The sequence below is a fragment of the Podospora bellae-mahoneyi genome (assembly GCF_035222275.1).
Source record: "Podospora bellae-mahoneyi strain CBS 112042 chromosome 1 map unlocalized CBS112042p_1, whole genome shotgun sequence".
NCBI classification, from domain to species: domain Eukaryota; kingdom Fungi; phylum Ascomycota; class Sordariomycetes; order Sordariales; family Podosporaceae; genus Podospora; species Podospora bellae-mahoneyi.
Genome location: NW_026946359.1, coordinates 2385401 through 2411858, shown reverse-complemented (window position 1 = coordinate 2411858; position 26458 = coordinate 2385401). Strand labels below are relative to the sequence as shown.

At 54.2% G+C, this 26458-nt stretch overlaps 7 protein-coding genes across 7 annotated transcripts; 3 read left to right on the top strand and 4 right to left on the bottom strand.

The window, feature by feature from the left end:
* Window positions 1-597: 597 nt before the first annotated feature.
* Window positions 598-2581, top strand: HOS2 (histone deacetylase; the record flags this gene model as incomplete). The annotated part of the gene is made up of 2 exons (XM_062874021.1): window positions 598-646; window positions 975-2581. The coding sequence occupies 2 exons, from the start codon at window positions 598-600 to the stop codon at window positions 2579-2581; spliced, it is 1656 nt and encodes a 551-aa protein (XP_062737125.1).
* A 481-nt stretch (window positions 2582-3062) lies between these two features.
* Window positions 3063-5895, bottom strand: QC761_107450 (uncharacterized protein). Its single transcript, XM_062874020.1, has 3 exons — window positions 5035-5895; window positions 4079-4960; window positions 3063-4022 (listed from the first exon to the last, which is right to left on the bottom strand). Exons 1-3 carry the CDS (start codon window positions 5231-5233, stop codon window positions 3427-3429), a joined length of 1677 nt encoding a protein of 558 aa, XP_062737124.1. The 5' UTR covers window positions 5234-5895; the 3' UTR covers window positions 3063-3426.
* A 2356-nt stretch (window positions 5896-8251) lies between these two features.
* QC761_107440 (uncharacterized protein) lies at window positions 8252-12975 on the top strand. Its single transcript, XM_062874019.1, has 3 exons — window positions 8252-11464; window positions 11518-12206; window positions 12281-12975. The coding sequence occupies exons 1-3, from the start codon at window positions 8820-8822 to the stop codon at window positions 12772-12774; spliced, it is 3828 nt and encodes a 1275-aa protein (XP_062737123.1). The 5' UTR covers window positions 8252-8819; the 3' UTR covers window positions 12775-12975.
* A 41-nt stretch (window positions 12976-13016) lies between these two features.
* On the bottom strand, window positions 13017-14026 carry PMM1 (Phosphomannomutase 1; the record flags this gene model as incomplete). Its single annotated transcript, XM_062874018.1, has 3 exons — window positions 13017-13323; window positions 13388-13845; window positions 13919-14026. 3 exons carry the CDS (start codon window positions 14024-14026, stop codon window positions 13071-13073), a joined length of 819 nt encoding a protein of 272 aa, XP_062737122.1. The 3' UTR covers window positions 13017-13070.
* A 960-nt stretch (window positions 14027-14986) lies between these two features.
* QC761_107420 (uncharacterized protein) lies at window positions 14987-18066 on the bottom strand (the record flags this gene model as incomplete). Its single annotated transcript, XM_062874017.1, has 2 exons — window positions 14987-15317; window positions 15386-18066. The coding sequence occupies 2 exons, from the start codon at window positions 18064-18066 to the stop codon at window positions 14987-14989; spliced, it is 3012 nt and encodes a 1003-aa protein (XP_062737121.1).
* An 867-nt stretch (window positions 18067-18933) lies between these two features.
* Window positions 18934-22333, top strand: QC761_107410 (uncharacterized protein). The gene is made up of 3 exons (XM_062874016.1): window positions 18934-19326; window positions 19385-21674; window positions 21743-22333. The coding sequence occupies exons 1-3, from the start codon at window positions 19238-19240 to the stop codon at window positions 21995-21997; spliced, it is 2634 nt and encodes an 877-aa protein (XP_062737120.1). The 5' UTR covers window positions 18934-19237; the 3' UTR covers window positions 21998-22333.
* A 519-nt stretch (window positions 22334-22852) lies between these two features.
* On the bottom strand, window positions 22853-24818 carry QC761_107400 (uncharacterized protein; the record flags this gene model as incomplete). Its single annotated transcript, XM_062874015.1, has 3 exons — window positions 24016-24818; window positions 23075-23235; window positions 22853-23018 (listed from the first exon to the last, which is right to left on the bottom strand). Exons 1-3 carry the CDS (start codon window positions 24142-24144, stop codon window positions 22853-22855), a joined length of 456 nt encoding a protein of 151 aa, XP_062737119.1. The 5' UTR covers window positions 24145-24818.
* Window positions 24819-26458: the final 1640 nt, after the last annotated feature.

The window sequence follows — 26458 nt, the reverse complement described above, 5'->3', positions numbered from 1 at the left end:
CACCGACTCTTGGGCAGGTCTGGCTGTTGAAGGAGAGAACTCGAATGAAAAGACTGAGAGAGAAAAAAAGAAAAAAAAGCGGATGTATATCAACGCTTATAAACTCCGAATGCGCATTGAGTGAGATGAAATCGATAGAGAGAGAGAGAGACTGGGGCAAGGAAGAGAGCAAAAGCGAGAGCAGACGCGTGGAGTCGCGAGTGGGACGACTCCAAGCCGAGAATGACGCAGCGTGCCTCGGTGCTCTTGAGGCTTGTTTGGGGAGAGCTTGGGGTTTTGGGTCAAGAGCAAAGATTCCGCTTGCTCACCTCAGGAGCCAGACAACACGACTGTCTCTTTTTCCTGTTGTCGAAAAAGGAAAAAAGGACCTTTTCACGGTGGTGTTTGTCGCTACGTGTGGATGGAGGTTACTGTATGCAAGTTGATATGATCCCTGTCCACCAAAGGGAAAGGTTTCTGGTGTGGCGGCTGTGGAGTTAATCGTCAAAAATGGAGAAAGGCTGCCCCTGCCGGATTGCGGTTGACTAGGCCCAAAGCGGTTAGCCTCTTCCACGGTAAGGGATCGCCACGCCAGACTGGTGCAACCACCAATTGCAGATGGGCAGCTTCCGGCACCAGGGTCTTTTCAAGATCTCAGCTCAGCACCGTCTTTCAAAACACAATCAACTTGTTACACTACACAGTTCCTCACTTCACACAGGCGGCTTTTTACTGTCTATCATAGTTGTGGGATACCCAGGTGCAGAAATCACGATCGTCATCATCATCATCATCATCATCATCACCATCGAGAAGCGATAACCAGCTGGAATCATTTACGTGACGGTACTGGTGAATTTTACGCGACGGTTTTCATCTCAGCGAGCTATCATTCATCACAAGTCAGTATATTTGTCGAAATTTTTGTACATTGAGAGCTTGCTCAACGTCGAGCTCCAGCTTGTTCCGAGGCGAGGCCCGTATATTTTTTGAAGCTCGGCGGCAGGGCCCGTATTTCTTTCGAAGAAAGCTCGTTCCCAAGCCCTTCACTCACCTGAGATTTTCGTCCCATCTCACACAAACTCACCACCACTTCGAAATGATGGACGTCGATTCGTACCGCTGGCGTCCGCCAAAGACAAATTACCTCCCTCACAACATCGACATGGATCCAGTCGTGGAGGAATTCGAGATCCCACTCGGAAGGGCCAGCGACCACGAAAACGCCGCCTACTTTGAGAAAATGAAGCTCGCCGCCCAAGAGTTCAACATCGTCAGACCCAAAGGGTACACGGTCTCATACCACGCGACCTCCGAGATGGAAAAGCACCATTTTGGCCAAACCCACCCAATGAAGCCCTGGCGTTTAACTCTCACCAAAAGCTTGGTGACAGCCTATGGCATGCCCTTCGCCATGGACAACTACAACACCCGGCACGCCACCTACGAAGAGCTCAACTCTTTCCACTCGAGCGATTATCTGGACTACCTCGCGACGGCCGCCCCAGAGGACCAACCCCGAGACCTGGATAACCCCGACAAGGACGTCAAGTTCAACCTCGGCGGTTCCGACTGTCCCCTCTTCCACGGCCTCTACGACTATTGCTCCATGTCAGCCGGCACCTCCCTAGACGCCGCCCGCAAAATCTGCAACAAACAATCCGACATCGCCATCGCCTGGGGCGGCGGCCTTCACCACGCCAAAAAGTCCGAAGCCTCCGGGTTCTGCTACATCAACGACATCGTCCTCGCCATCCTCCAGCTCTTGCGGCTCTACCCCCGCGTGTTATACATCGACATTGACGTCCACCACGGCGACGGCGTAGAAGAGGCCTTCTTCAGCACCGACCGCGTCATGACCGTCTCGTTCCACAAATACCAACCCGAAGTCTTTTTTCCCGGCACCGGCGGGCTGAACGACAACGGTCCGAAATCCGAGCACAACCCCGGAGCTCACCACGCCATCAACGTCCCCCTCAACGACGGCATTACAGACGAGCAGTACGAGCACCTGTTCAAGTCCATCATTGGGCAAGTCAACACCACGTTCCGCCCGAGTGCGATCGCCCTCCAGTGCGGCGCCGACTCTCTTGCGGGCGACCGACTTGGTAGGTTCAATCTGAAGGTAGAGGGTCACGCGGCCTGCGTGAGGTTTTGCAAAAGTCTAGGCATTCCCATGATTTTGTTTGGTGGGGGGGGGTACACGCCCCGAAACGTGGCCAGGGCGTGGGCGTACGAGACCTCCATCGCGATTGGCGCCGACCAGAACATTCCGGCGGAGATCCCGCAGCATGCGCCGTGGAGGCAGCACTTTGTGCACGAGACGCTTTTTCCGACGCTGGAACAGAGTATGAGTGAGCCGAGGAATAACAAGAATACGGAGAAGAGGCTGAGGGACATTGTGGCGCATGTGCATGAGCAGTTGAGGTTTGTGCAGCACGCGCCGAGCGTGCAGAGCAGTATTATCCCGCCGGATTTGGGGCCGGTGAGGGATGAGGTGGAGGAGAGGTTGAAGGAGGAGAGGGGGGAGAGGGAGGGGGATGAGGTGGAGCGGAGGGTGAAGGAGCAGGGGTTGGGAGTGGAGGGGGAGATGGCTGTTTAGGAAGGGGTTTTTCTTCTTTGCCACCTAGGATTAGTCTGGTTGTAGTTTGGAGGGTGAGATTACGAGGAGAAGAATTCAGGGAGTTGGCAGGTCGAGAGTATAGGTCGTGTTCAAGTGTACTCGGGTGGCCATGTCGTACCACTGGTGTGTCTTTCAACACCGTGCGACTGGTTTTTTGAGGCAGCGTGCCGTCTTTCTAGCTGATTTCAGAAGGCTTTTGAACAATGATAATCCAGTGGAACAGAAGACAGGTAGTCCATAAGAGGTATCTTGAAATATGGTTGATGGTTTTTGAAACAGGTTGGATAGATACTTGTACGAGAGTCTTCGATTGGTCTTGCGCAATATGTTGCCAGTCTTGTTCACGAGCAGGTGTCGAAACGATAGTTTTCTAGGTTTTATAGACATCGAAAAAATTAAAATGACGTCGTGCACGCCAATTTGGTAGGTTAGGTGTCGCCCACTGGTATAGTCTTGTCCAAGCAGCAACTCTGACCCGTACTCAAGGTATCACGAGAGAGAAAGCGGGAAAAGGTCCGATATGCAAATGTTAAATATTCGACGCTTTGCTTACCACTCATGCTCAACATAAATGCCCCGTTAAACCAAAAATCCTTAGTGCGCCATCGCCATGTGCCCATGCGTTCCTCCTCCCACCATGCAGGTATCATCCAAACCGATTTGTCCATGCCACACAAAAACACCATTATCGTCCTCCAATCCCTTTTCCTTTTCCTTTTCCTTTCCAACATTCATCTTGTTTCTTTTTACAAACCACCCCCGCTATTCTGATAACTCCGCGACAATCTGTTTCTCCTGCTCTTCTTGCTGAAGCTGGACCTCCCCTAGTGATTCCACCTTGGGTCACTGAACGCACCGTATGCCTCCTCTGAAAGCATCTTCCTCTTGATCATCTTTGCCTTGATAGCCACGAAGCCTACCAGCCCGAGACCAACTGCCAACCCCAAACTCAACAACATCACATTCACCGGAAGAGGATTGCCCTTGAAGGTTTGGTGAAACAAGAAATCCAACCCAGACTGCGAGAAGTTGAAGACGCCAGATAGGCAGATAATCGTACCGTAAACCTTGCCAAACGTCCTGAATCCAAACACCTTGGCGCTGTAGTCCGACACCGCTGTGTAATAAAAGGGACGGTAAAGAACAAACAGGCAAATATTTCCGTACGCAGCCCATGTCTGCGGGATGATACCCAGGACGCCGATCGTGGTGGCGCATGTGACGAGGCAGGCAAGCACGGTAACGGTGCTGGTGTGGTCGAGAATCATACCAATGAAGGGAATGCTGAGAATACCGCCGATGGGGAGAGCGAGGTCGAAGAATTCGTTGATTTCGGCCGCTTTTTCGATAGAGCCAAAGATGGCTTCGTACTGGGCGCGAATTGTGGCAACGAAGTAGTTGATGCGGGTCATTTGGATAACTGTGAACAACCAAACATTAGACGCACGTCGAGGATCAGATAAAGCAGCAGCATACCAGTAAAAGCGCAGATCAAAATAAACCAAGGGGACTTGATCTGCTCCCAAGACGTGTAGGGGTGCATGACACCCCAGACACCCGAGATCTCATTCTTGCGCTCCTCGCGTTTCGCTTGCTTGTCCGCCTTGGCCGAGCCGAGCACGTTCTGGAGACCCTCGATGACATCGGCGCGATGTTGTCTTTCCTCCTCCTGAAGCAGGGCGGTTTCTTCGTCAACCTGGTCATCCGGTTCCTCGGCGACTGGCTCCTCGATCTCCTCCACCAGCTCACCAACCGTCTTGTAAGACTGAGATGGCATCAGCGTAAACTGCAAGATGATGATCACCACAGGTACAATCAAGTACACCATGAAGAACCGCTGATGCCCAAAGGCGCCCTCTGACTTTTGAAAGACGATCCGGTACACCAAGAACAAGGCGCTGGAGGCGTCGAAAGCGCCCGTCAAGAGGGCCAAAATGAGACCCGAGTTTTTGGGGAAGGCATTGGACAGCTGGAACGACGAGATGTAGGTAAAGGGGCCTCCCAGAGCCAGGAAAAGATAACCAAACAACAAGCCGTCAAAAGGCAAGCGGCTCTCGTTGGCCATCAACGCCGCGCCAATGGCCAGGAAGAGACTGCCAAGTACACCACACACCCGAGGCCCATAGTGATCGAGGATAGCTCCAATAGGGAGAGCAGCAACATTCGTAGCTACAGCAGCCACCGTGAACATCAAGTTCAGATGTATCTCAATGCATGTGTCCTCGCTGACTAGGCCGCCCGGGGCTGAGCAGATATCTTTGTAGGCACCCTCCGACTTGAGGACTGGCTTGATGGCGGCATATCCAAAGACGACACCGGACGCGAAGAGGCAGTAGAAGACGGCGGCGGCAACCTGGACTGTTCTCACACACTGCATGAGCACACTGGGGCAACGACACCAAAAGGCCACAGTGAGGAGATGCGAGACGTACGTAGACGCTTCCAGCGAGGCACCTCAAAGGCGCCAACGGCATGAAGTTGGTCCAGGCCAGCTGGAGGATCCCATTCTTGCGGGAGCGGGTTGAAGGTTAATTTGCGGGCGCGAGCCGAAGCATCGGAGCTCCTCCTTGACCTCTGGTCGGTTGGGAGGATGGCGAAAGTTTCGAGCGACGCAACACGATGCAGTGACATGGTGGGCTTGTGCTTGGGCTTTGCGGGCACGGGGATGAACAGCAAGAGGGGGAAAAGTGTGTTTTCGCCGTCACGACCTTGGATGAGACTTATATCCGAGTCGGACCAAAGACTGGACGAACAACAGGATCTTTGGTTCGTCAATGGCTTGGACTTGGAGGGGGCCGGCCGATAACAAGCTCTGAGGGTGGGGATTCTGAATAGCTCCAAGCAGCCAAGAAACGCTTCTTGCAGCCCCGGTCCTTGCGGGGCTTGCAAGCGACTGTGGGGAAATGGCTGTCAGTGGAGGATGCGGGTGACAGGCTGGAATATGTCAAGAAAGATAGGGTCGGATGAATTTTCATAGGAAAACGAAGAGGAAAGAGGATGAAACAAAGAAAGAAGCTAAACAGCAAGGGGTGTCGTGGCTGTTGTAAACATCATCCTATCTCTTGTCACTTGACGAGATGCAGGTGCAACTGGTCCCCAGCCTCCCGTCCGACATCGTCTCAATATCCACTGGAGCGGGGGTGATGATGAAGCTCCGAAGCCCAGGCCATCGGCCGGGAGCGGCATCCAGAGTTGATGATGCAATGCAGAGACAGTTGCAGATATTTTTGCAATTGCAGGTGACTGTGTTTAGAAGCTACCGCAGATGTCCATGATGCACATGCACGAAGCGGCTAACCCCGCATGCCCATCAGCAGTTCCGATTGGTCCAGAAGCCGTGTAAGACGGCCTGGCAGAGACGGCGTTGCAACGCGTTACCTTTTTCATTCTCATCATCGGCTTCCCCTTTTGATATCATGGTATAAGAGAGAGAGCGAGCTCTCAGAACATTACCCTCTCGAACTATGTCGAGTTAACCCTGTGAAGGTTCAGAACTAAGTTTACGAGCCTCATCGGCTCTCTCCACATGTGGCTACGAAAACTGGGCTGAGGGCTTGTCAAAATGGCAGTGGTCAAGACATCAATCAGGCTTGTGGCTTGTGTTGGGAGCTTAATTTTCTCGACACCGGTTGGTTTTTCGAAGAAGAAAAAAAGCCAACCTTCTTCTGTGTTCGACCTCAACCATTGACGCCTACCAGTATCAACTGCGACCGCACTCATGTGGAAATCGCGCTGCGCCCTCTGCGACTGTTGGCCGCCTGGCTATCTGGAAGATGGCCGGCACAGGAGCTTCAGGCCGACACGACTGACGAATCTGAAAGTTTTCGGCGCTGATCCGAGCCTTCGCTGCACAAGAACTCAAGAGTCAGGAACAGCGTTCGCGGGGTAATTGGTATCTTGTCATTCACCATGAAGCACAGTTTCTAACCGCCTCTCAGTACACGATGACTGCTTCCGTATCTTTATGCGATACCGCCAAATATCAAAGCAGGAGGTACTGACAGCGCTGCGGGAGCTTTCCACATGGAGCCAACCATGGAATATTCGCCCCAAGCTACAACTAGAGAATAGCAGCATCGAGATCCTCCCTGTACACCATTTTGCTGCAGCTCTCGGGCTTGCCCCAGCTTACCCGGCTGCCACCCGAGCTTACGAAGATGATCCAAAGTTCTCGGCCGACAACCTTGTTTGGAGGCTCACTCGAGTGATTGGGCTCGCGGCGAATGGGCCCCCGTTGTCTGTCATGCCACAAGCTTTTCATCTATCCAAGATTTCCGCTTGGGAGCGCGGCGAAGAACCTGTCCTCGCAGCAAACGGTTGTGAGTCGGCCATGCCACAGATCATTCGTCTGACCGTCGACTCGCGCGGATTTTAGAGGGTTGAAAGGCTACAAGAAAAGCCCGTCCATCGCCCTGGGAGGTCCGAATCGAAGGCCTTTGCAGTGCGAGGGGCCGTTTTGTAGTTCAAGGTCTGTCCCTCTGGCTCCTCTATCAGCGCCCTCACCGATACTGACCTTGCCTTGGTGGTCTGGTCTCGGGCGCCTTACGTTGTTCTGGGCTACCATACGGCATTACTGCTATGTTGTATCGCATGCTCATGACTACTCTGCTTGTTCTGTCCGCAGCATGCTTACATATCACATCATAATTTCGCAGGGAGCTCTCTGGTATCGGTTGGGTTGGGGGTCTATTTTGTCTACGGTACAACAGCCATCAGACCTACATGGTAAATGAGCACAGCATCATGCCCATGGCACTGGTTCTCCATCTCAAAATGAACCGCGATGGTTCCTATCAGAAACCATCAGCACTTTCTGTTCTGTTCAGGGTTATCGTGACCCTAGCATCGGTCAACCAAGCCCCGTACCACCGTCGCGCCCACGCGATGCTCACTTGAGCCGCGACAGTTTCGCTCGACTCGGTGATCTAGCCAGCATTCAATTGTTCTACTTTCCAGAAAACAACAAAGCAAAGACTCATAGCTGGACAAGGAACCAAGTCTGCGGCATGGTGCTCAGCTACAACAACGGCGCCCAAATTGCCCTGGGCAAGTGCCGTTTTGACTTGTGCAGGACTCGAGTTTTCCACGAGCCTACCCAAATGATGGTTGTCAGAGGGCAGACATGCTGCTGTCAGATAAATCAACCCTTGGCAGGCACTTGGTCCGACTATGAAAAAACACGAATCGCGTTGCCTAGTGGAACAGACGCTTGTCTTGCCCTCCCCCAGGGAAGTGTATTTCAGCAAGGCAGGTGAGAATGAGGGCAGCAGGTGGTTAGTTAGACCAAAAGCGGAAACATATCCTATGACTGACGAGTATGAAATTGTACGCTTGATGGACAGCCTTCGAGTTGGGGACTGGTGGAAAGTACAGCGTGCGAAGGCTTAATGAACCGAGCTTTGCTGGAAAGACTCTAAGAAGATAGGTAGGTAGCTACTCCATACCACTCAATTTATGAATGGACAGTTTCCGCCCCCAACCCGCATCTGCTGCTTCTTCTCTATCGTCTCGGCATGTTCAGATGGAGTCTAGGCGGGGTCGACTTCAATGCGATATGCCCAATTGTGAGGGTACGCAACCGCCATGCCACATGCCATGGCAGTGAAGGCGCTTTGCTTGGGCTGCTCACTGGCTGGAGACGGGCAGACCTCTAAGCGCCCACGGTGCAAGGCCAATCACGGTTGCGCTCGCCGACGGGTCCTTGAGCGTGAAGCTGTGCGCAAGTGCCGCCACCTCCCATGTCGGTGCCCCTCCCGCGGAACAATCCCCTGTCTCTCCTCGGTGCTCCCCTGTCAGGAGAGTCTGCGCATCTGGCCGCATATTGACCTCGTCCCCGGTCTCCCGTCGACGTCTCGATCTGTAACTTTTTTTTTCTGGCATTCCTGTCTCAACTGCATGTGCTTCCGGACATCATCCTCTAACTCGTTGTCTTCTGGGTGTTTCGTTTCTGGTTCAAGGAGGGGTTCGTCTTGCAGCTGACGCCTTGGCGAGAGGACGTCGTCTCCCAACCCTGCACCACCCCGCCTTCCATCAGGCAGAATCACGACCCTTTTCCGGCACCACTTGCAGCTTTCTCGGTGAGAGATATACACGCACCTCAAGGATCTGGAGAGGGAAAGCAGTCCCTAGATCCCGTACCTAGTTTCAACTTCTGTGCCCGGCAGTGGCAGTTTCAGCGCAAGCCGGCGCATATCACCCCGCACACCCTCCTGACAAGATGGCCAGCCGGTCGCGCGATGTCCCGGATGATGAGCTCTTTATGAGCCGCCCAGCGCCGTCTGGGGAAGATTGCGACAGTCCGACCGTTGAGCCGTTGAGAATATTCAAACCACTGAGCCCGGCCCCCGATAAGGCATCCAACCGGCCAAAGTATCCCGCGCCGCCTTCATCGTCGTCTTCCTACTCGTCCTCGACCGCGGCAGGCCCATCGTCATCGCCAGCACCCAAGCCAGCAATTGCGTCCCTGCCACCACTCCCCTCATTTCCTTTCGGGGGCTCAAGCTCTGCGGCGCCGCTTCCGTATCCTGACGACGACTTCCACAAGACTACCCAGCCATCAAAGCCCAGTCGGCTACCCTATCCAGATGATGGCCGCAAGACCTCTTCACCCGCGCCTGTTGGTAGGCTCTACAGTCCTCCACCGGTATCGTCAAGTCCCAAGCCGTACGGAGACTCAGCTTCACGGCCGACCCTGAACACGGGAGACAAGAAGGCTGGTCTTGCTGAACGACGTGGAACAGCACCCAAACCGCTGCAGAGCCCTGACAGCCCAGGGGATGATAGGGATGAGTTGTTCGCAAAGCCTCTCAGGAATCCAGCCGTTTCCATCTCGACCTCGACTTCTTCTTCGACTAGCTCTGCCTCTCCAGCGCCCAAAATTTCGAATGCCTATCAGCAAAAGCCCTATTATCCTCCTCCCGGCGGCGCAAGCAATATCAACCGCTTTTCGTCGACGGCGTCAACCTCGACAACTCGCGCCAGTCGTGGATCACCCCCGCCCCCTGAGACTCCTATTGTGGAGCCAGGTGCGATTCCTGGGGGCGGCATCGAGGCACGATATGCTGCTGCAGGCATCTCCGGGACCGCGACTCTCAATGCTCTACAAGCGCAACAGGCTCAAAGCGCTGCTGCACAGTCGCGACTGGCACAATACGGTGGCCAACGTCCCCCGGCGCAGCCACAGCCCACCCGGCCTTGGACGCCGACTGAAGCTCCGGACCAGCAGCCCTTCGGTCCGCCTACGGTGTACCAGGGGGCCGATGTAGTCCCAAAACCCACACCACCGCAACAAGGAGGCTACAATCTTCCTCAGAATCCCAACCCGGCTTCTCAGGCCCCAGCAAGCAGCAACCTACAGGTTTCGGTATTGGAGCAAGACTTCCAGCGCATGCAAGCCTCAACTCCTCCCCCTGCCTATACATCTGTCAATCCCAGCGCAAACAGCTCCCAGTACCCGAACGAGAAGCAACGCCCGGTACCGACCAGCTCGAACTCGGCCCCAGCTGTTCCCGGCGTTGCGCAACACCCTGCCCAAAACGCGGCTCCAAGCCCTGCCCCCACTGCCGTATCCCAGCACGCTGTTGCCTCCAGCTCCCGACCCAACGCCAGTCCGGCCCCGGCTGCTTCATCATCGCCAGCGCCAGAGAAGCCAAAGCCTGTTGCGAATACAGCAGCCGCCGTACCAGCACACAACGCCGGTCATCCCGCGTTTGCGAACGATCACCCCGCTTTCGCCAACGAGGCAAAGCCCGCAGCGGTACAAAATGGGCAACCAGCGCTGGCACATACACCGTCTCTTCTCGCGGCGGCGTCTTCTCCACCCCCGCTGCCGGAGGGCTGGATTGCGCATCTTGACCAAAACTCGGGACAGTACTATTACATTCACCTGGCAACCCAGGCCACACAGTGGGAATTTCCCAAGGGACCAACTCCTCTAAACCACGACGCAGCTCCCCTCTCGCCCACTACATCCACTTATGGAAACCCGCTTGCCTCGCCACTGTTGGGCGGCGGCAAGTCCGCGTTGGCCTCGCCCATGTTCCACCCCCAAGGCCATCCAGGCTACGCCGAGAGCATCATGAGCGTCACAGCATCGGTAGCTCCTTCGACAGCAGGATTCACGGGACCTCCTCCCAGTGCCGGGGTCGATGTGTACAAGGTGATGCCAACAAATGGCGTCTATTTTGGACCGTATCTGCGCTATGTAAACATGGACCTGGAAAAGGGGGTCTGGCTTGGCAGCATCATGATCGTGACCGATGCGCCACAGCCTCCCACCATTCACATTCATCTTAGCATGGATCTTTCCCCCAATCCTCGGCAGCTTGTGCCAAATAACATACATGCGCACCAGAGGTGGACTTTCTGGAAGTACGATGTGGCGCTCCAGATGTCGGACCATGGGACCGAGAGGTGGACGTACGCAGTGACTTCGCACTTGGGATGCACACGGTACGAATTTGTCGTTGCCGGTCGCTATGAGACAGGTTGGCGCATGCTTGCCCACTCTGGCAATGACTTTGCGCCGAGTACCAACCAAAACGAAAGGGCGAGGCTTGGTGGCGTGGGCTTCATGTGGAAGGATATCCTTCAAAAGAACATCGACTGCGGCGGGTTCCATGTTCAGCTCGGCCTGGGAGCTCAAATCTACGGTGATCGTCTCTGGAAGGAGGTGCCTCTTTTGAGGCAGTGGTTGGCGATGCAGGGGAGAGAAAACAGAAAGAATGCGCCGTGGACAGCGCGGCATCAGGAGGATGTGTCGCATGCGTACTTTCACTACTACACCAGTCACTTTGACCAGCCGTTTATGCGCGAGGCGTTTGCGCAGATTCCGCACGTTTTGCAGATTGATGATCATGATATGTGAGTTGTCAACCCCGTTTTGGTTGCTCTACTTTGATACTGATTATTTGCAGCTTTGATGGGTTTGGCTCCTATCCCGACTACATGCAGTCGTCTGCTGTCTTCAAGGGCATCGGCCGGATCGCTATTGAGATGTATCTTCTCTTCCAGCATCACACTACAGTTGAAATCCTACGCAACGTCAGCTCAGACATGGATCTGTTCACTGTCACCGGCTCAGGCTGGCACTTCCTCAAGTACCTCGGTCCCGCCATGGTAGTCATCGGCCCAGACTGCCGCTCCGAGCGTACTCAAACCCGCGTCATGGCCGGCCCGACATACCAAGGCATCTTTCCCAAGGTGGCCACCCTCCCGCCCAGCGTCCAGCACTGCATCTGGATGATTTCGGTACCGGTCATCTACCCCCGTCTCGAAACTGTCGAAACCCTCGCCAACACCTTTGCCACGGGCAAAAAAGCCGTCAATACCACCTACAACATCCTCGGCAAGGTCACGTCCTCCGTCGCCGGCGTGGTAGGCGGCAAGGAGATGGTCCAGCACGGCTTCAAGGAAGTGAAGAAGGCTGTTGGAAAGTCTGGGCTGATGGGCAACGTCCTCAACCAGTTTGGCGAGTTTGACATTGCCGAAGAGCTCAAAGATCTTTGGACTCACGAGTCGAAGGACCTCGAGCGTACTTACCTCATCCGCACACTCCAGGGGATCGCCCAGCAAAAGGGTATCCGTATGACGTTCCTGTCAGGAGGTTTGTTTCCCCCCCTTTTTTTCTCTTTTCCATCTCCCCCTCATAACCGCCTTACTAATTCTTGTGTCTCGTAGACGTCAACTCCTGCGGCGCAGGCCTAGTCCACGACCCCTCCCACCCCCAAGACCACAAAACAATGTACCAACTCATCGCCTCCCCCGTCGTCGCCGCGCCCTCGAGCAATTACCTCATGAAGATGCTCCACAACAACAAGCTTCTTTACGTTCCCCAGAACGGCCACAAGTCTACTCATGAAGTGTCGGACACAAAGGAGGACATGATGGAGATCTTCCATACTGATGCGTCGGGCGCGGCGAGGGAGCACAAGAAGCTGATGGCGAGGAGGAACTATGTCGCCATTGTGGCGTATGACCCGGAGGTGATTGCCAATGGGGGACAGCAGGGGCAGGGGCAGCCGGGTTATGCGGGGAGTGTGCACAGTGGAAATTCGGGAGGGTTGAGCAAGTTGAGTTTGGCGGTTGATTTTGTGGTGCAGGGGGATGGAGCTTACACGGCGACGACCAAGTATGGGCCGGTGATTGTGCCGCATTTGGAGTTTGGGCACTGATTTGTAGGGGATGATTTTTATTTTTGGGATTATTTATTCCATTTTTTTTATTGTCGTGATGCTATCTATTCTACAGTTGGTGTGCTTGGATAGTTGAAATTTACATACACTTTTTGAGCATAATCCTATACTGGGACGTTGTGAAATATAGTGATGGAAATTTGAAAGACAGATCTTATTGTTTTTATCTTGCATCAAAAAGCAAGCAAGCCTGGCTACGCAAACCCCCCATTAAGCGCCTTGCCTGCTAAAACACCTTGTTTTGACATCGAAACGACCCCCTCCCCCCCAAACCTTCAAAGGTCGAACATCTCCTTCAACTCCCTAATCGTATCCTCGGGCCCCTTGACCGAGTGCCCAGTCGTCCTGGGATCCTCATAAATCTCGTAATCGTTCCCGCCAACCATGGTCTTGTCGCCAAAGAAGTGAATGGTGGTGTACTCGATCCCGCCCTCCTTCTTGGCGTCCTCCTCGAGGTGCTTGAGGCAGTAGGTCTTGTCCCAACCGGTGGGGAAGACGTCAAAGGAGATTTGACCGCCGATGGAGAACCTGTTTTTTTTTGTCATAAATCAGCAAACCTATTTCCTAATCATGTCAGGCCAATGATACGTACGTCAACCCCAAATGCCCAAACCTCTCCCTTAACCTCTCCACCATCTCCCTCCTCACACCCCTCTCCTTGTCAAACCTCTCAAACTCCTGCCTCTCCTCATTGCTCGCGTTGCGCCCGATGGGGGAGATGTTGACCATCCCGTTCCTGAACTCGACGAACGTCCCCCTCTTGATGGGGATGTCGAGGTCGGCGATGTAGTGCAGAACAAACTTGACGAGGTCTTTGTAGTTGTCTTCGCCGATGTACTTGATGAAGGAGTTGGAGGGGAGGGGCTGGCCGAGCTTGAAGGCGGTGAGGCCGTTTTCGGAGAAGCAAAAGTCGAAGAGGGAGGTTACGGGCACGCGGAGGGGGTCGCCGAGCTGTTCTTGCTGCTTGGGGAGGTCGGAGCCGCCGACGAAGCCGATGGCGACTTTTTGGCGGAGTTGGGAGAGGAGGAGGAGGATTTCGGGGGAGGCGTCCTTTTAAGATTTTGACTGTTAGTTTTGACCTTGCTTCACAGACTCAAGGGGGTTTGTGCGAATGGGGACTTACAAGACGGGCGGGCGTCAAGGTCCCGTCGACGTCAAAGAGGACGATGGTGTTCTTGATTGGGCGCTCGGCCAGGGGGGGGTAGGTTTGGATCTCGGATCTGGTGGCCATGGTTGCGGTTTGTATTTGTTTGTTGTCAAAGATTGTAGTTGCGAGAGCTCGAGAAAGGGGGAGTCGGGTTGTATAGATATTTGGCAAAGAGCCTCAACGGTTGGAAAGAAAGCTCTCTCTCTCTTTTTAAACTTCAAAATCGCGGTGAGCAAGCCAGCAAGCAACACAACGCGGCAGCAGCAGCAGCAACAGTCTAGCCCAAAACAAAAAGTCCCACGTTGCCAGACAGGGAAGCTCTGAGAGGTCCGATTGCCCCTCATCTCATTCTCTCCTGGCTCTGGCTCTCACTAAAACCCCACAGTTGGACCAATTGCGGGGAAGTTCCCGGGAGCGAAGGGAGCTTGAGACTTTCAGGGGTCAAACACCACACCACACCTTGCACACACCTTGATGGACACACCCCACCATGTAAGTCTCACCTCAGCAACCTTGTCGTCGACACATCATATTGTAGTGTACAGAACCCAGAAAGATACAAAGTACACTCCATATACATTTCCTGTACACACCTATCCGCAAAACCCATATATCTGTCCTGTTCCAAAACACACCCAGCCTCATCCATCCCATCCCGTCGTGATTCTCATATAGACATACGTAACGTACGTACACCACCTGTTGGTTGTTCCATCTCGAACATCAAAATGAGACTTTCCTGAAGCCAGATATATTCTCTTTCCCCTTCCCATCTTGATACCTTTCCAAAACAACCAACCAAAAAACATTCCTCGCGCTCCATGCCTTTCACAAGCCCCCAAAAAACCACCACATCATACAAAAGGTAATATAAAAAAGGTAAAATTACCATCTGTGGCTGTGGGAACCTCTCTCTCCTGCCACGTAACCTGTCTCTATCCCTTCCCGCCACCACCACCACCACCACCACCACCACCACCACAATCTCAAACCAGTTGAACTCATTCCATCGTAATCATAGCTCATCACACTCAAAGTAATTTTTCACGACACATCCGCCCACACCCCCGTAAGCTCAACCACCAAATTGACCAGCGTGCTAACCGACCAAATGGCAATCAACACCCACCCAATCCTCCTCGTCATCATCCAGTTGTTCCCCGGCACCAAAATCAGCAGCACAATCAACGTCATCAGCACCGTCGCCGCCGAGATCATCAACGTGCCCCCGACCTGGATGTGATATGGCTTGTACTCAATCGGTCTGTCCGGGTGTTTCCTGTGGCGCTTGTTCGCCTTCGTGATCCCCATCCACGCGCCCCCGATCCCTATCCCAAGCAGAATATTCAACATTGGACCTCCAAAGCATGCCGCCCTGTTTGTTTGTGCGAATTGTTAGCTTTTTTTGACTTGTGGTGATAATAACAATGACGGCAAACTTACAACGCCATAACCGGATACCCCAACCGAGCAACCGTCACATCAGCCACCAAATCCCCCAGCGAGTTCCCCACCGCAAACACCGTCAACCCCAAGATCGCCTCCGAAATGTCCAGAATAACCCCAAACGCCTTCATCGCCCCCACCACCTCCCCTGCTATCGTCGAGATCCACGCTACACTAATCACGAACCCGAGAAAGCAGAGCAGAAAGTGGTATTTGGGTTTCGAATCCGGTGATGTCGTCAAAAGGAGTGCCGCCAGCAGACACAGCGAGACCACCAGCGAGTACAACACAAGCATCAGAAGCGTCTTCGTCGGGTTCGCATAGTCCTCCATCGTGTTGGCCCACCCGATGAGGACGACAAACATTGGCCCTGTAAAAAGCTGGAGGGCGACAAGCCAGCGGTTCCATCCTGCTGGATGCTCCGATGCTGTGGTCACTCGGTCGGGTTCGAGGCTGACGGGTTTATTGACCTGTGGCGTGACCGGTGTAGAGTTGGGAAATTGCGGTTGTTGTTGGCGGTCAGAGCCAGAAACAAGCGTCGAGCTCGAGTCTGGTGGCTGCTGTAGTGACAACTGAGATGCCGATGGGCTTATCATCGACCGTGACGACACGGACTTGGTCCTTCGTCGGTATTCCTCCCATTCTGTCTCGGGTTCCGCGAGGTTGGCTTCCATTACCGAGACCGGCACCGCAGTGTTCCCCGGCTGGCCAAACGGGGGAGAGTCCAAGAAATCCACTTCCGAGCTCTCGCCGTCGCCGGCATCCGTTTCAACGACCGGCAATGTTGTGACGAGCAGAAAGATACTCGGTACCGATATCACACTGAGTATCTTGTCCCACCACGTCTTTTCCCTCCACCCCTGAAGTGTGGGAAACAAGGTTGCGAGAAGCACATGAGGAGGTGGTAGCACCGAGTAAGGCCACCATCTGACCGGTTTGGGCTCCTCTACGTGGTCAGGAAACCCAGAAATGGACTGACGGCGCATATCCAAAGAGTCTGAAAAGGGGAAAGCGGGTGGGTGTTCTGGTGAGGCTGGTGTGAGAAGGGCTGGAGACTCCATGAATCCGGGAAAAGGTGAGAGCGATGGTGACGAGTGACCGCTGGAAGTTCTGCTGTGTGATGGCGGTATTTGCAACTGCAAACGTGGAGAAGGCATGGGAGACTGCCCAGGCGATTGCTCTTCCCGCATCGCATGGTCGATGGCTGCTGTCAAAGAGCCTAATGGTGGTGCAAGCATGCCGTCAACGGTGTGGCTTGCTGAACTCATCCGGGTGCTCGGTCTGCCATGGGCAAACTCGGGCTGTGGAAGAGCATCGTTTGGTAGATTCAGGGGGTTGTTGCCGTGTGACAGCGCTCTTTCTCTCGAGTTTGTCGGTAGATGAGCCGGCAGGGTACTATTCCTGGGACGGCCACGAGGAAGTTCGGCAGTAGAGCTGGCCCGTTGGTGACCAGAGTTTGCTCGAGTAGGAAGGGGCCCCATATGCATATTCCTCGCTTTCTGTAGCGAGGACAGTACAGATCGGAACTCCAACACACCGACGAGGCTAGGTCGAATAGGAGCAATAGTGGTGGTGTTGCTCCGAGTCCATCGAGGGCGATTTGCACGCATGCTGTTGGCCATCTCCGTCGCAACGTGCAATTCTCGATCTTCTTGATCTTCCGGTGACGGCGCGGCCGGGACCTCGACACCATCAACCTCGATTCGTGGAGCCCGCTCCAAGACACTGATATCGGCAACCTCCGGAGCACTGCTCGACCGGCCACCCACCGGTGCCGAATCATCTTCCGGCTCATCACGATACGGCTCGAACTCTTCTGTTCCCCTACCCGAAGGTCCGAAATAGTGCGTACGGGACGCAACATCTCGTAATCTTTGACGTCTCCTCCTAGCCGTAAACCAATGCCACCCAACAACAACCGCCACATAAAATAGGTAAAACCCAATCATGCACAAACACTCCCACAAGTGCAGCTCGCCATCCGCCAGACAAACCATCGTAAAGCTAATAGCCACGATGAAGAAGGCGATGTCCCGCACAAAGGTGCGCTTGCTGACCTTGAATTCCCGCACCAACGCCATGGAACCCGCCACAACGGCAGTAATGAAGCCAGCCGCTCCTATCAGCTCGCCAACGGCCATACTCCCGCTATTAGACCCCATGGCGGCAAAGGTGCTAAACACATCCGGAGAGCCATTTCCAAACGCGAGAAACGTAACCCCTGCCAAGCTCTCACTCAGACCCAGGACACTGGCAATGGTGCTGAGATTCACGCTGAAGAAGTCACTGGCGGCAATCCCGATAGTCGTAAATAGCAAACCAAGCCAGCTGGCAAGAATCGCAAAGGCGACGGGTTTCGCGCCGCCGAGGGTGCAGTAGTATAACGACAAGTAATGGACGAGCCCGGCTTCGTCGTCTTCGCAGTTGGCGAGGATGAAGGCGCATTGGTCCTCGGCGCTGTGCACCATGCGACAGTCGACGTTTTCCACTCTCGCCACATTGTCGTTGACATGTCGCGCGACAAGTTTCGAACTGCGCCGGTGTAGCTGTTGGCGACTGGCGATGTCTGATGCTGGCGAGAAGAGCGCATAATACGTCGTTATTATCGTGATAAGCAAGAAGGCCGTCACAACAGGGCGGGAGCTGTATCTGCTCCGCGTGCGGAGAGGAGGTGGCATTCTGTTCGTGGTATCATGGCATTGCGCGGCAGCGGACTGAAAGAAATCGATGCGCCGGTAATGGCGAAGCCGGCGTGCGGGCCGTGGAGCTATATGAGTCTCCCCGGGCGTACCGAATTGTTATTGTTTTGTCCCTTTTCCAAGAGCAGGTCGTAGCCGACGGTTGGGTAGCTGCTTGTTTTGTTAAGTATGAGATCATCCCTCTAGCGGTGCTCTCAGGTAGGAGCTGGCTTGGCACCGGGACGAGTTAGCGAACAAAACGGTCTGGGCCGCGTGGACTTCAGCTCTCTTTGGTGGTACCTACAACAGCGGCGGTGGCGAGGACGCTGATTGGGTCCCAAAAATCAGCGGGTGTCGAGACCTTGGCAGTTTGAAACGGCATGCGTCGACGTGTGATATGGGTGCATCGTGAGGAGACTGAAGATGGGCAACATCATGCGGAAAAGAGTCCTGATGATAGGCCAACTGGGATAAACACTACCTAGAGGCGCAACTAACTCGGTTGTTGACAGAAAAGATGAGTGCACTGACAGAAGGATTGAGTTCAGGTCAAAGGTCGCGGACCAAAAGGCGCAAGAGCTTTGTCTCTTCGAAGTACGATGGAAGCATCATGATGAATATCAAGCGGGGGGACGTTGGCATAAAATCAACAGAGCACAGACAGCCACAACCGTCATTCCTTCAAAACAAACCCAACAGCCCTAATGCAACATGTCGTTACCTTTCAGTTGCAGCCATCCGCCCGCCCATCAAAGGAGCCATCTGACCGCTTTGCTTTTGCACGTTGAAATCTTCCCTCTCAAAACCCACACCCCGGATTCCGCCCAGTGATATACCCCACACGTCCATTCCTTATCAGCACGTGTTCCTCAATACGCACGAGCCATATCAGACCCGTTGCCAGCCAATCGCGCCGTCGCAATCGGTTTTGCAGTTCGAGGCCCAAAGTAAACAAACAGCACCGAGAAGGGGGGTTGTCGCCGCCAACAAATCAATCAATCGCCAAATTTGAAGACGCCGAAACCATCAACGACAACCATCACCACCACCACCACCACCACCACGACAAACCGACGCCAGGAGCGCGACAACCTGTTTTTCTGATCGTCTTTCTGGGACAGATGATTCGACGACAATAACAGCGCACTCAGAGTTCAAAAATCAGTCCAAGATGCCTCGTGTATCAGCGGCGCACCGCAGAAGCGTGAGCCGGGTCCCCTCGGGGAACATGGCCGCCTCACCCTTCAAGTCGCCAGTGAAGTGCGTTTCACCTCCTTCATGCCCACCTCTCAACAGTCCCCTAACAACGCCACAACAGAATGCCCCTCAACGACGACGCCCAAGAAAAAGCCCAGCGCTCCCACGGCCGCAAAGCCCTCCACGAAGCCCACGTCAACCAGCTCCGTCAAGCCGTTACCGAAGGCGCCGCCCGCGCAACCACCCCCCGCCGCCAGTCCCTCGCCCTCGTCGACCTCGACGGCGTAGACTCGCCCGACAACTCCCAATCCAACCCCCGCACTCCCAACAACAACCGCCGCCGCCGGCACAGCGGCAGGGAAAACTTCCTCGACGACGAAAACGATGTCGTGATCGGCGGCAAGGCCGTCACGCCCATGAAGCGGGTGCCCATCCTGGCCAACTTTGAGGAGTGGATGAAGATGGCGACCGACAACAAGATCAACGCGGCCAACTCGTGGAACTTTGCTTTGATCGACTACTTTCACGACATGAGCTTGCTGAAGGAGGGGGATGGGGTCAATTTCCAAAAGGCGAGCTGCACGCTGGACGGGTGTGTCAAGATTTACACCAGCAGGGTGGACAGTGTGGCGACCGAGACGGGCAAGTTGCTGAGCGGGTTGGCGGATAGTAGGGATAGCAAGAGGAAGAAGGGGGAGGAGGAGGAGGATGAGGAGGAGGATGAGGTGGATGAGGATGGGAATGTGAGAAAGAAGGCCAAGAAGAAGACGCAGCGGTCGTCTGAGGCGACGCTGGCGCCGTCGTTTGCTTCGTTGCAGTTGAAGAAGTTTGAGCTGGAGTTTGCGGTGGATCCGCTTTTCAAGAAGGCGTCGGCGGATTTTGATGAGGGGGGTGCGAAGGGGTTGTTGTTGAATCATTTGATGATTGATTCTCAGGGGAGGATTGTGTTTGATAGTAGTGACGATGCGAATGATGCGTCGACTTCGAGGACGAGGAAGAAGAAGGCGGAGGAAGGAGGGGTGGAAGGGGAAGAGGACGAGGGTATGGATGGGTCGATGCAGGATCACGAAGACACGGAAATGCCCGAGGAGGAGGAGGACGAGGGGGATATTGAGATTGATGTTGTCGGGCTTGGGCAGAGGTTCTTCCCGGACCTGAGCCGGTTGGATGAGATGGATGTGTGTCCTTCGCTCAAGGAGTTTGATCTTGGCGATCCTTCTGGTTCGCTTGACATTCCCTTCCTTAGAGCGCCGGAGGATTGGCGAGACCAGGAGAAGGAGAAGACCCCCGGGGCTGGCAACAAGTCTGAGATGTACATCGATGACGAGAACCCCCTCGGCTTTGACGACTTTGACGGCCTCGGCACCTTCGATCTCGGCGGCGATGTAGCCTTCGGCGAGGGCGGTGAAGCCTGGGCTCGTGAAGCTGCTCTCGAACCCCAAATGATGCGTGTCTTTGACGCCGGTCTCGGTTTGGGCAACGACGGCGGGGAAGCAGAAGGTGAAGGCGACGCGGTCGACCTCATGGACACGGCCAACCCAGACTACGTCATCTCCATGACCCACGCCCAAAAAGCCGACAAGGTCCACGAGGACATCCTCAGCTACTTTGACCAAGCCCTCCAAAAGAACTGGTCCAACGCCGAGCACTGGCGCATCCGCAAGATCAAGGACAACAACAAGACCACCGAACCTGCGAAGCAGCGCAAGGAGAAGCAGCCTTTTGAAATCGACTTTGCCTCGCCCTTGGACCCCGCCATCGCAGACGCGATTTACACCTCTGCGACGTCAAACACGACCATTTCCATGGCGAAGAAGGACTGGAAGTCAAAGACGCGGAACCTGCTGCCGGACGACAAGCACTTCAACAGCAAGCAGCTCTTGTCCTTGTTCCTCAAGCCCAAGGCCCGCCTCCACAGCAGGAAGAAGCTCACCTCGGGCCATCACGACGCCGTGTCCGCCCGCCGAGCGGAAGCCTTGGACAGCAACGGGCCGGTGGAGCTTAACGAGGCGTTTTGGGCTTCGCAAAAGGCGCCGGAGAGCAACCCGCTCTCGGATGATTTACCACAGGGAGACTACGATGCGAACTTCTTCCAGGATGACGGGCTGCCTTTTGCGGGTGGGGATGCGGATGATGACGACATGGATGATGAGTTTGCGGATGCGAGGGAGCACTTCTCTCCGGACTTGCCGTTGGGGAACCAGGGGGGCATGACGGAGGTGGGCATGACGGGGGCGTTTGGGGGGATGACGGTGACGAACCCGGCGGATCTGGCGTTTGGGACGATGCTGGTCACGCAGTCGAGGAGGGTAAGGCCCGAGTATGTCCAGTATGCGAGGGTGGCGAAGAAGGTGGATGTGAGGAGGTTGAAGGAGGAGATTTGGAAGGGGATGGGGCTGGAGAAGTTGGAGGTATGTACCGGTCGCCCACATACTGTTGGGGGTTGTATGATGATAATGATGCTAATGATACGTGACAGGAGGCACCACCCCCTGCCCCTACACCTGAGAGCCCCACGCCGGAGGATCCAGAGTTGAAGTTCACCGATGTGATGAACGGGCTGCAGAGGGTGTACCCCAAGCCGGTGATGGATGACATCTCGACGAGTTACTGCTTTATCTGTCTGTTGCATTTGGCGAACGAGAAGGGGTTGGTGATTAGCAAGACGGAGGGGCTGGAGGAGTTGACGATCAGGAAGGACTGGGGGGCAGAGATTTCGATTGGCGGGGAGTAGAGAGTGTGTTGTGTACTATGTGGGAGAGGGAGCGTATGTTTTGTCATGTTGACCTGGTTGTGGGGAAGCCATCGGTGAAATGGTAGAGTGAGAAACAAAAGAAGGTGGTGGGGGGATAAAGCATGGGAGTAAATGTTGGGTACCTAGCTTGATGGATGGTTTGCTGGGGGTTTGGTGTGTATGGAGTTTGTTACGATAATGACTATTTTCCATTGTTATGTTCATTCTTGTTTTGTTCCAACTTGGTGTGTTGGAGAATGATCAGCAATGCTGTCATCTTGCACTTATAAGTGGGAGATGGCTTGTGTACGATACAATTTCTCAACTTTGCCCGTCCTGGAATCATGCTCGCTTCGAAACCATTCATTCCTCTATGATTGTTGGAGAATCAGCTCTCATCCTCATGTTTTCTTCTGTGGATAGATGTGTTCCTCATGTCCGCCGTAGTTGCTAATGTCGCCATCTAGAATATGAGGTCGTCGTGATGAAATAAAAGTGACATGCTGTGTTCTTTATCAGTCAGGCGTGTAGTTCCATTTGGATATGGCTTCCCCGCAGCTCAACTGGCAAGGCTTATACGCAAAAAACCCAATGCTCAAGGGGTTTGGCCCCAGTCTCTCTATGAAACAGGTCAGTCCAAGATAACCCGCAACCAGACTTGCTTTCTCAGTACTGTTAAAGCACTGGAAAAGAAACAAGGGTGTTCGAAAGTGTTATAACAGGTTGCCTCTAGGAAGTAAGCATACAACAACATGTATAGGCTCGCATGTACTGTGGCAACTGCCGTCTATCGTCTTCATCTCGTCTCGTCTAGTCATACCCATCGTAAATCGTCCCTATCACCCATGCCGTCTATCACTTCTTGCCGTCGACCTCCCCGTTGCTCTTCTTGTCGGCATTGGTGGAGTCCTCCCCCTCCTCCAGGTCGTCAATGTCGACCCCCAACGAGGCCAAAATCTCATCCAACTTGCTCTCTAACTTGGTCAGGTCGTTCTCCAACGCCGTGGCAGTCTGCTCGCCCCTGTTTGTTTTCATGTTGATCAGCGGGCTGCAACCTAACACAATCATCTGGTTCACGATCTGTGCTCTGCGGGGCCACCGTCCAGATCGGGCGATATGCCATAGTAAAGACTGATCTCGTCGTCCTTGAACTGTGGTTTCTCTTCCTCCCTCGTGGCCAGGAATTGAACTGGAGTGCCGAAGCTTTTCGGATGTAAAGGGGGGATGTGGACAAATTCCTGTTGGGTGATACCTAGGTAGGAAGGGGGCCGGATCTCAACCCGCCGCGTCATTCACACGGCAACCATTGCGACGGGTGGGCCATGCAGTATTTGGGCCCGACCACAACAGATCAGCCAGGACAGCAGATTCTAGCGTCGAGGGACATCTCAGACCGCTGCACGAAGGGTCCTTCCTCCCTGCAGTCGGGTTGTCGGTTGACAGAACCTTCTGAGCATTCTACCCAACCAGAGGGCAGGGGAAACTATCCGTAGGAAGCTAAGCTGTGACTCGGAAGCGTGTCCTGCTGACTTCAGACAGGGCTGCCGGAATCTCTGATCTTTCTCCTCTTTGAGGAGCGGTGTATACGTAGGAAACCACAGATATGTCGGCCAAAGGGAGCGGCATGCAGGGAGCAATGTTAAAACCCTATTCGTAAAGGGTAAGGCGGCAAAGAGACCCTGGAGATCTCATGCCATGTGGATATGCGATTTGCCAACGCCCACGCAGGGCCGAGCCGGGATGCTACGGGAGTTGCCATGAATATTCGAAGAAAACACCGAGAAATGAAAGCCGCATCATACCTAGCAAGATCTTTTAGGGCCTGGACCGCAACGGCAAGAGACAGGACGTCAGCAAAAAGCGTCCGGCTGGAGACGAGGTATGACTACCGGAAAAGGCACGGAGATAGAATGAATGGCATTGCCGGTATCGAAAGCTATACCGGCACCTCCACCAGCCCAGCAACTATGCTTTGCTTGCAATGGCATCGCCTATATGTCGTGGGACAGATCGCTTACCTGCGCCAAGTTCTCACCAACCGACGCTGAGGGGAGCGGCGACGACGACGACGAAGATGACGAATTCTCATTCCGAGGCGGCTCCGTCTCGGAGGCACCGTTCTCGGGTGGGGAGTTCGGCGACGCCATGTTCGGTATTGATATCAGGAAATTGTAGAGTGAGTGAGTTTTGGTAAAAAAGAAACAAAGGCCGATGCCGCGATATCCACCGAAAAGTGGCCGTGAGGTTTGTGATGGTCCAAAGTTCAATAGCGCAGCAGCTGGAACAGCGGTTCCGTAGTCGGTGCTGCCGATGTGCCCTGTTGAAACCGCAAATGCTTGACACCAACAGACTCCTCTCAGACAAACGTACGATTTTTGCAGCAAGGCTATGGCGTTTTGGGCGATGACTGGGTGTCGAGCGCTTTTGCGACAGCTCCCCACAAGGCTTGGCTCAGCGGAGGTGTGTTGGAGCTTGGCTTTGCCTTTTTTCTTTGGGCGCTGGCCGTAGCCTCGTAACCGCACTTGTCCTCAACAGTCCACGTGCTGGAGTTGAATTTGACAGAAGGGGGGACACGATTCAGCAGGTTCAGACGGCAGGTAGGTATGTACTCCGTATGGTCCGGAGTTGTTCGCATTCGGCTCAAGATGAAGATGTTGGATTAGGATGGGATGGAATTTGTTGACTTGCAGGTTCCTCTGGGAATATCGTGCCATGAAGAGACCCCTGTTTGTGACGTGACTTGCGGGACTGGGAGGAGAAGGGCGGAGACGTTTAAACGTTCTAGACCCTTGATCGATTTCCAGGAATCTGGACGATCAGACGACAGCCATCTTTGAAGCCTTGCGACCCATGGTCTGATTGCGAACCGAATTGTCCTATGCTGGAATTGGAAATCCCATTGAAACGGCACTTCCCAACGGCGCGAATGACTGGGAATCTCCCATTTGGGTCTTTTAGGGCAATTAGGCCCTTTTGCAGATCGGATTTCTCTCTGAGAAGTCAACATTGCCCATTTTGACTCAACCCGGATTTTGCCCATTACGAGCCTTGAACATGACAAGAGTGGGTGTGGCATCGCATAATGTGCAAAAAGATTCGATCGCGGGGCAAAATGTCGATGGTCGACATTATCAGAAATAATTGTGCCTGCTGGCTATCTACCCTATGCCGCTCCATGCGAATAGTTTATGTATGCTACTTCGTAGGCCAACGGTATTTTCCGCCAACTATCGTGTCTTTACTTTGGTAGCAGCTGATCACAATTAGGAACCTCAGGTCAGCGAACAGAGGGAAAAATACATTCCGTCGGTCCCGTCGCAGCTGGGACCAGAAGGCGTGTGTTCCCTTTCTGAGAAACAACTGAGCGGTTTGTGAATCACTGCTTGCTACTGGCTGGTGGTGCCTGCCACCCTGCCGTGAGTCCGTGACGGCCCTCCCACGCCAGCTTGGGAAAGCGGCGGGCGGGCGACTTCTGATTGGTGGGGAGCCCTGCTGATCCATCATTATCGTACGTTTTTTTTTTCATGTGCCTCACGGTGTCGATTAGGATCGAGATCCCCCTTGCTCGCTTCCCCCTCCAAGTGCCCTTCCGTTGTCCGACGCCCCGACTGAGTTTGGAGTTTGCCATGTCGCTTTGGTTGGTCGTCATCATGGCATTCATAGCAACCACGGTTAACGCGAAATGGCCAACAATACGAGCACCACAACGAGATTGCCCTGCCGCCCATGGGCCGTTTTCGTTGAGATCTCGATCAAACAGCCTATCGACCTATCGCACCGGTGTTACTTTGCCATCTTTGAAGAAGAATGCCCATGACCGAACTTATGATCCGTAGATCGGGCCATCTCCCACAAGGGTACCGCCGGCTGCTGCTGGCCGCCATTGAAGCCGAATGTTATACAGTGACAGGTGGTAAACTGCTGTTCTGCTGCTGCTGGGTGTTGCTGCTGCTTGAGGAGGTCGAACATCAGTGGAGAAAGGCGCAGACACGGCGCCCTCGCATCCTGTGCTGATTGTAACTATACTTTTCTGGCAGGGGAAGAGAAGCTCCAAGACAGCGTAACAACTATCGCCAAAATTCAGACGTCCTTAGTGTACGGCGGTACCCAGCGCAGGCGGTCCTTTCCCGAGGAGGCTAGACGAGTACCTAGGAACTTGACCCGCTGTCCACAAATCAGCCAATTTTGGGAGCCACGCACTGGGATTGCCTCGACTTTTAACGTACATACATATGTACTGCTTGTACTATATTGATCCCCATGTCGCTGACACCGCAATTCTCTTGCCCGCCAGATAATTAACCTGCGCACTCCATTTCCTGCTTTTCAGCCAGAGTCCAGGCCCAAGTACAGATCGAAGCCGAGTTTTTTAATCCCACGCCCAGCATTCCGCAGCGAGACCCCGACGACGGGTACCTCTATACTAGGCATAACCCATTCGAGCAAACACCCCTTGGCATC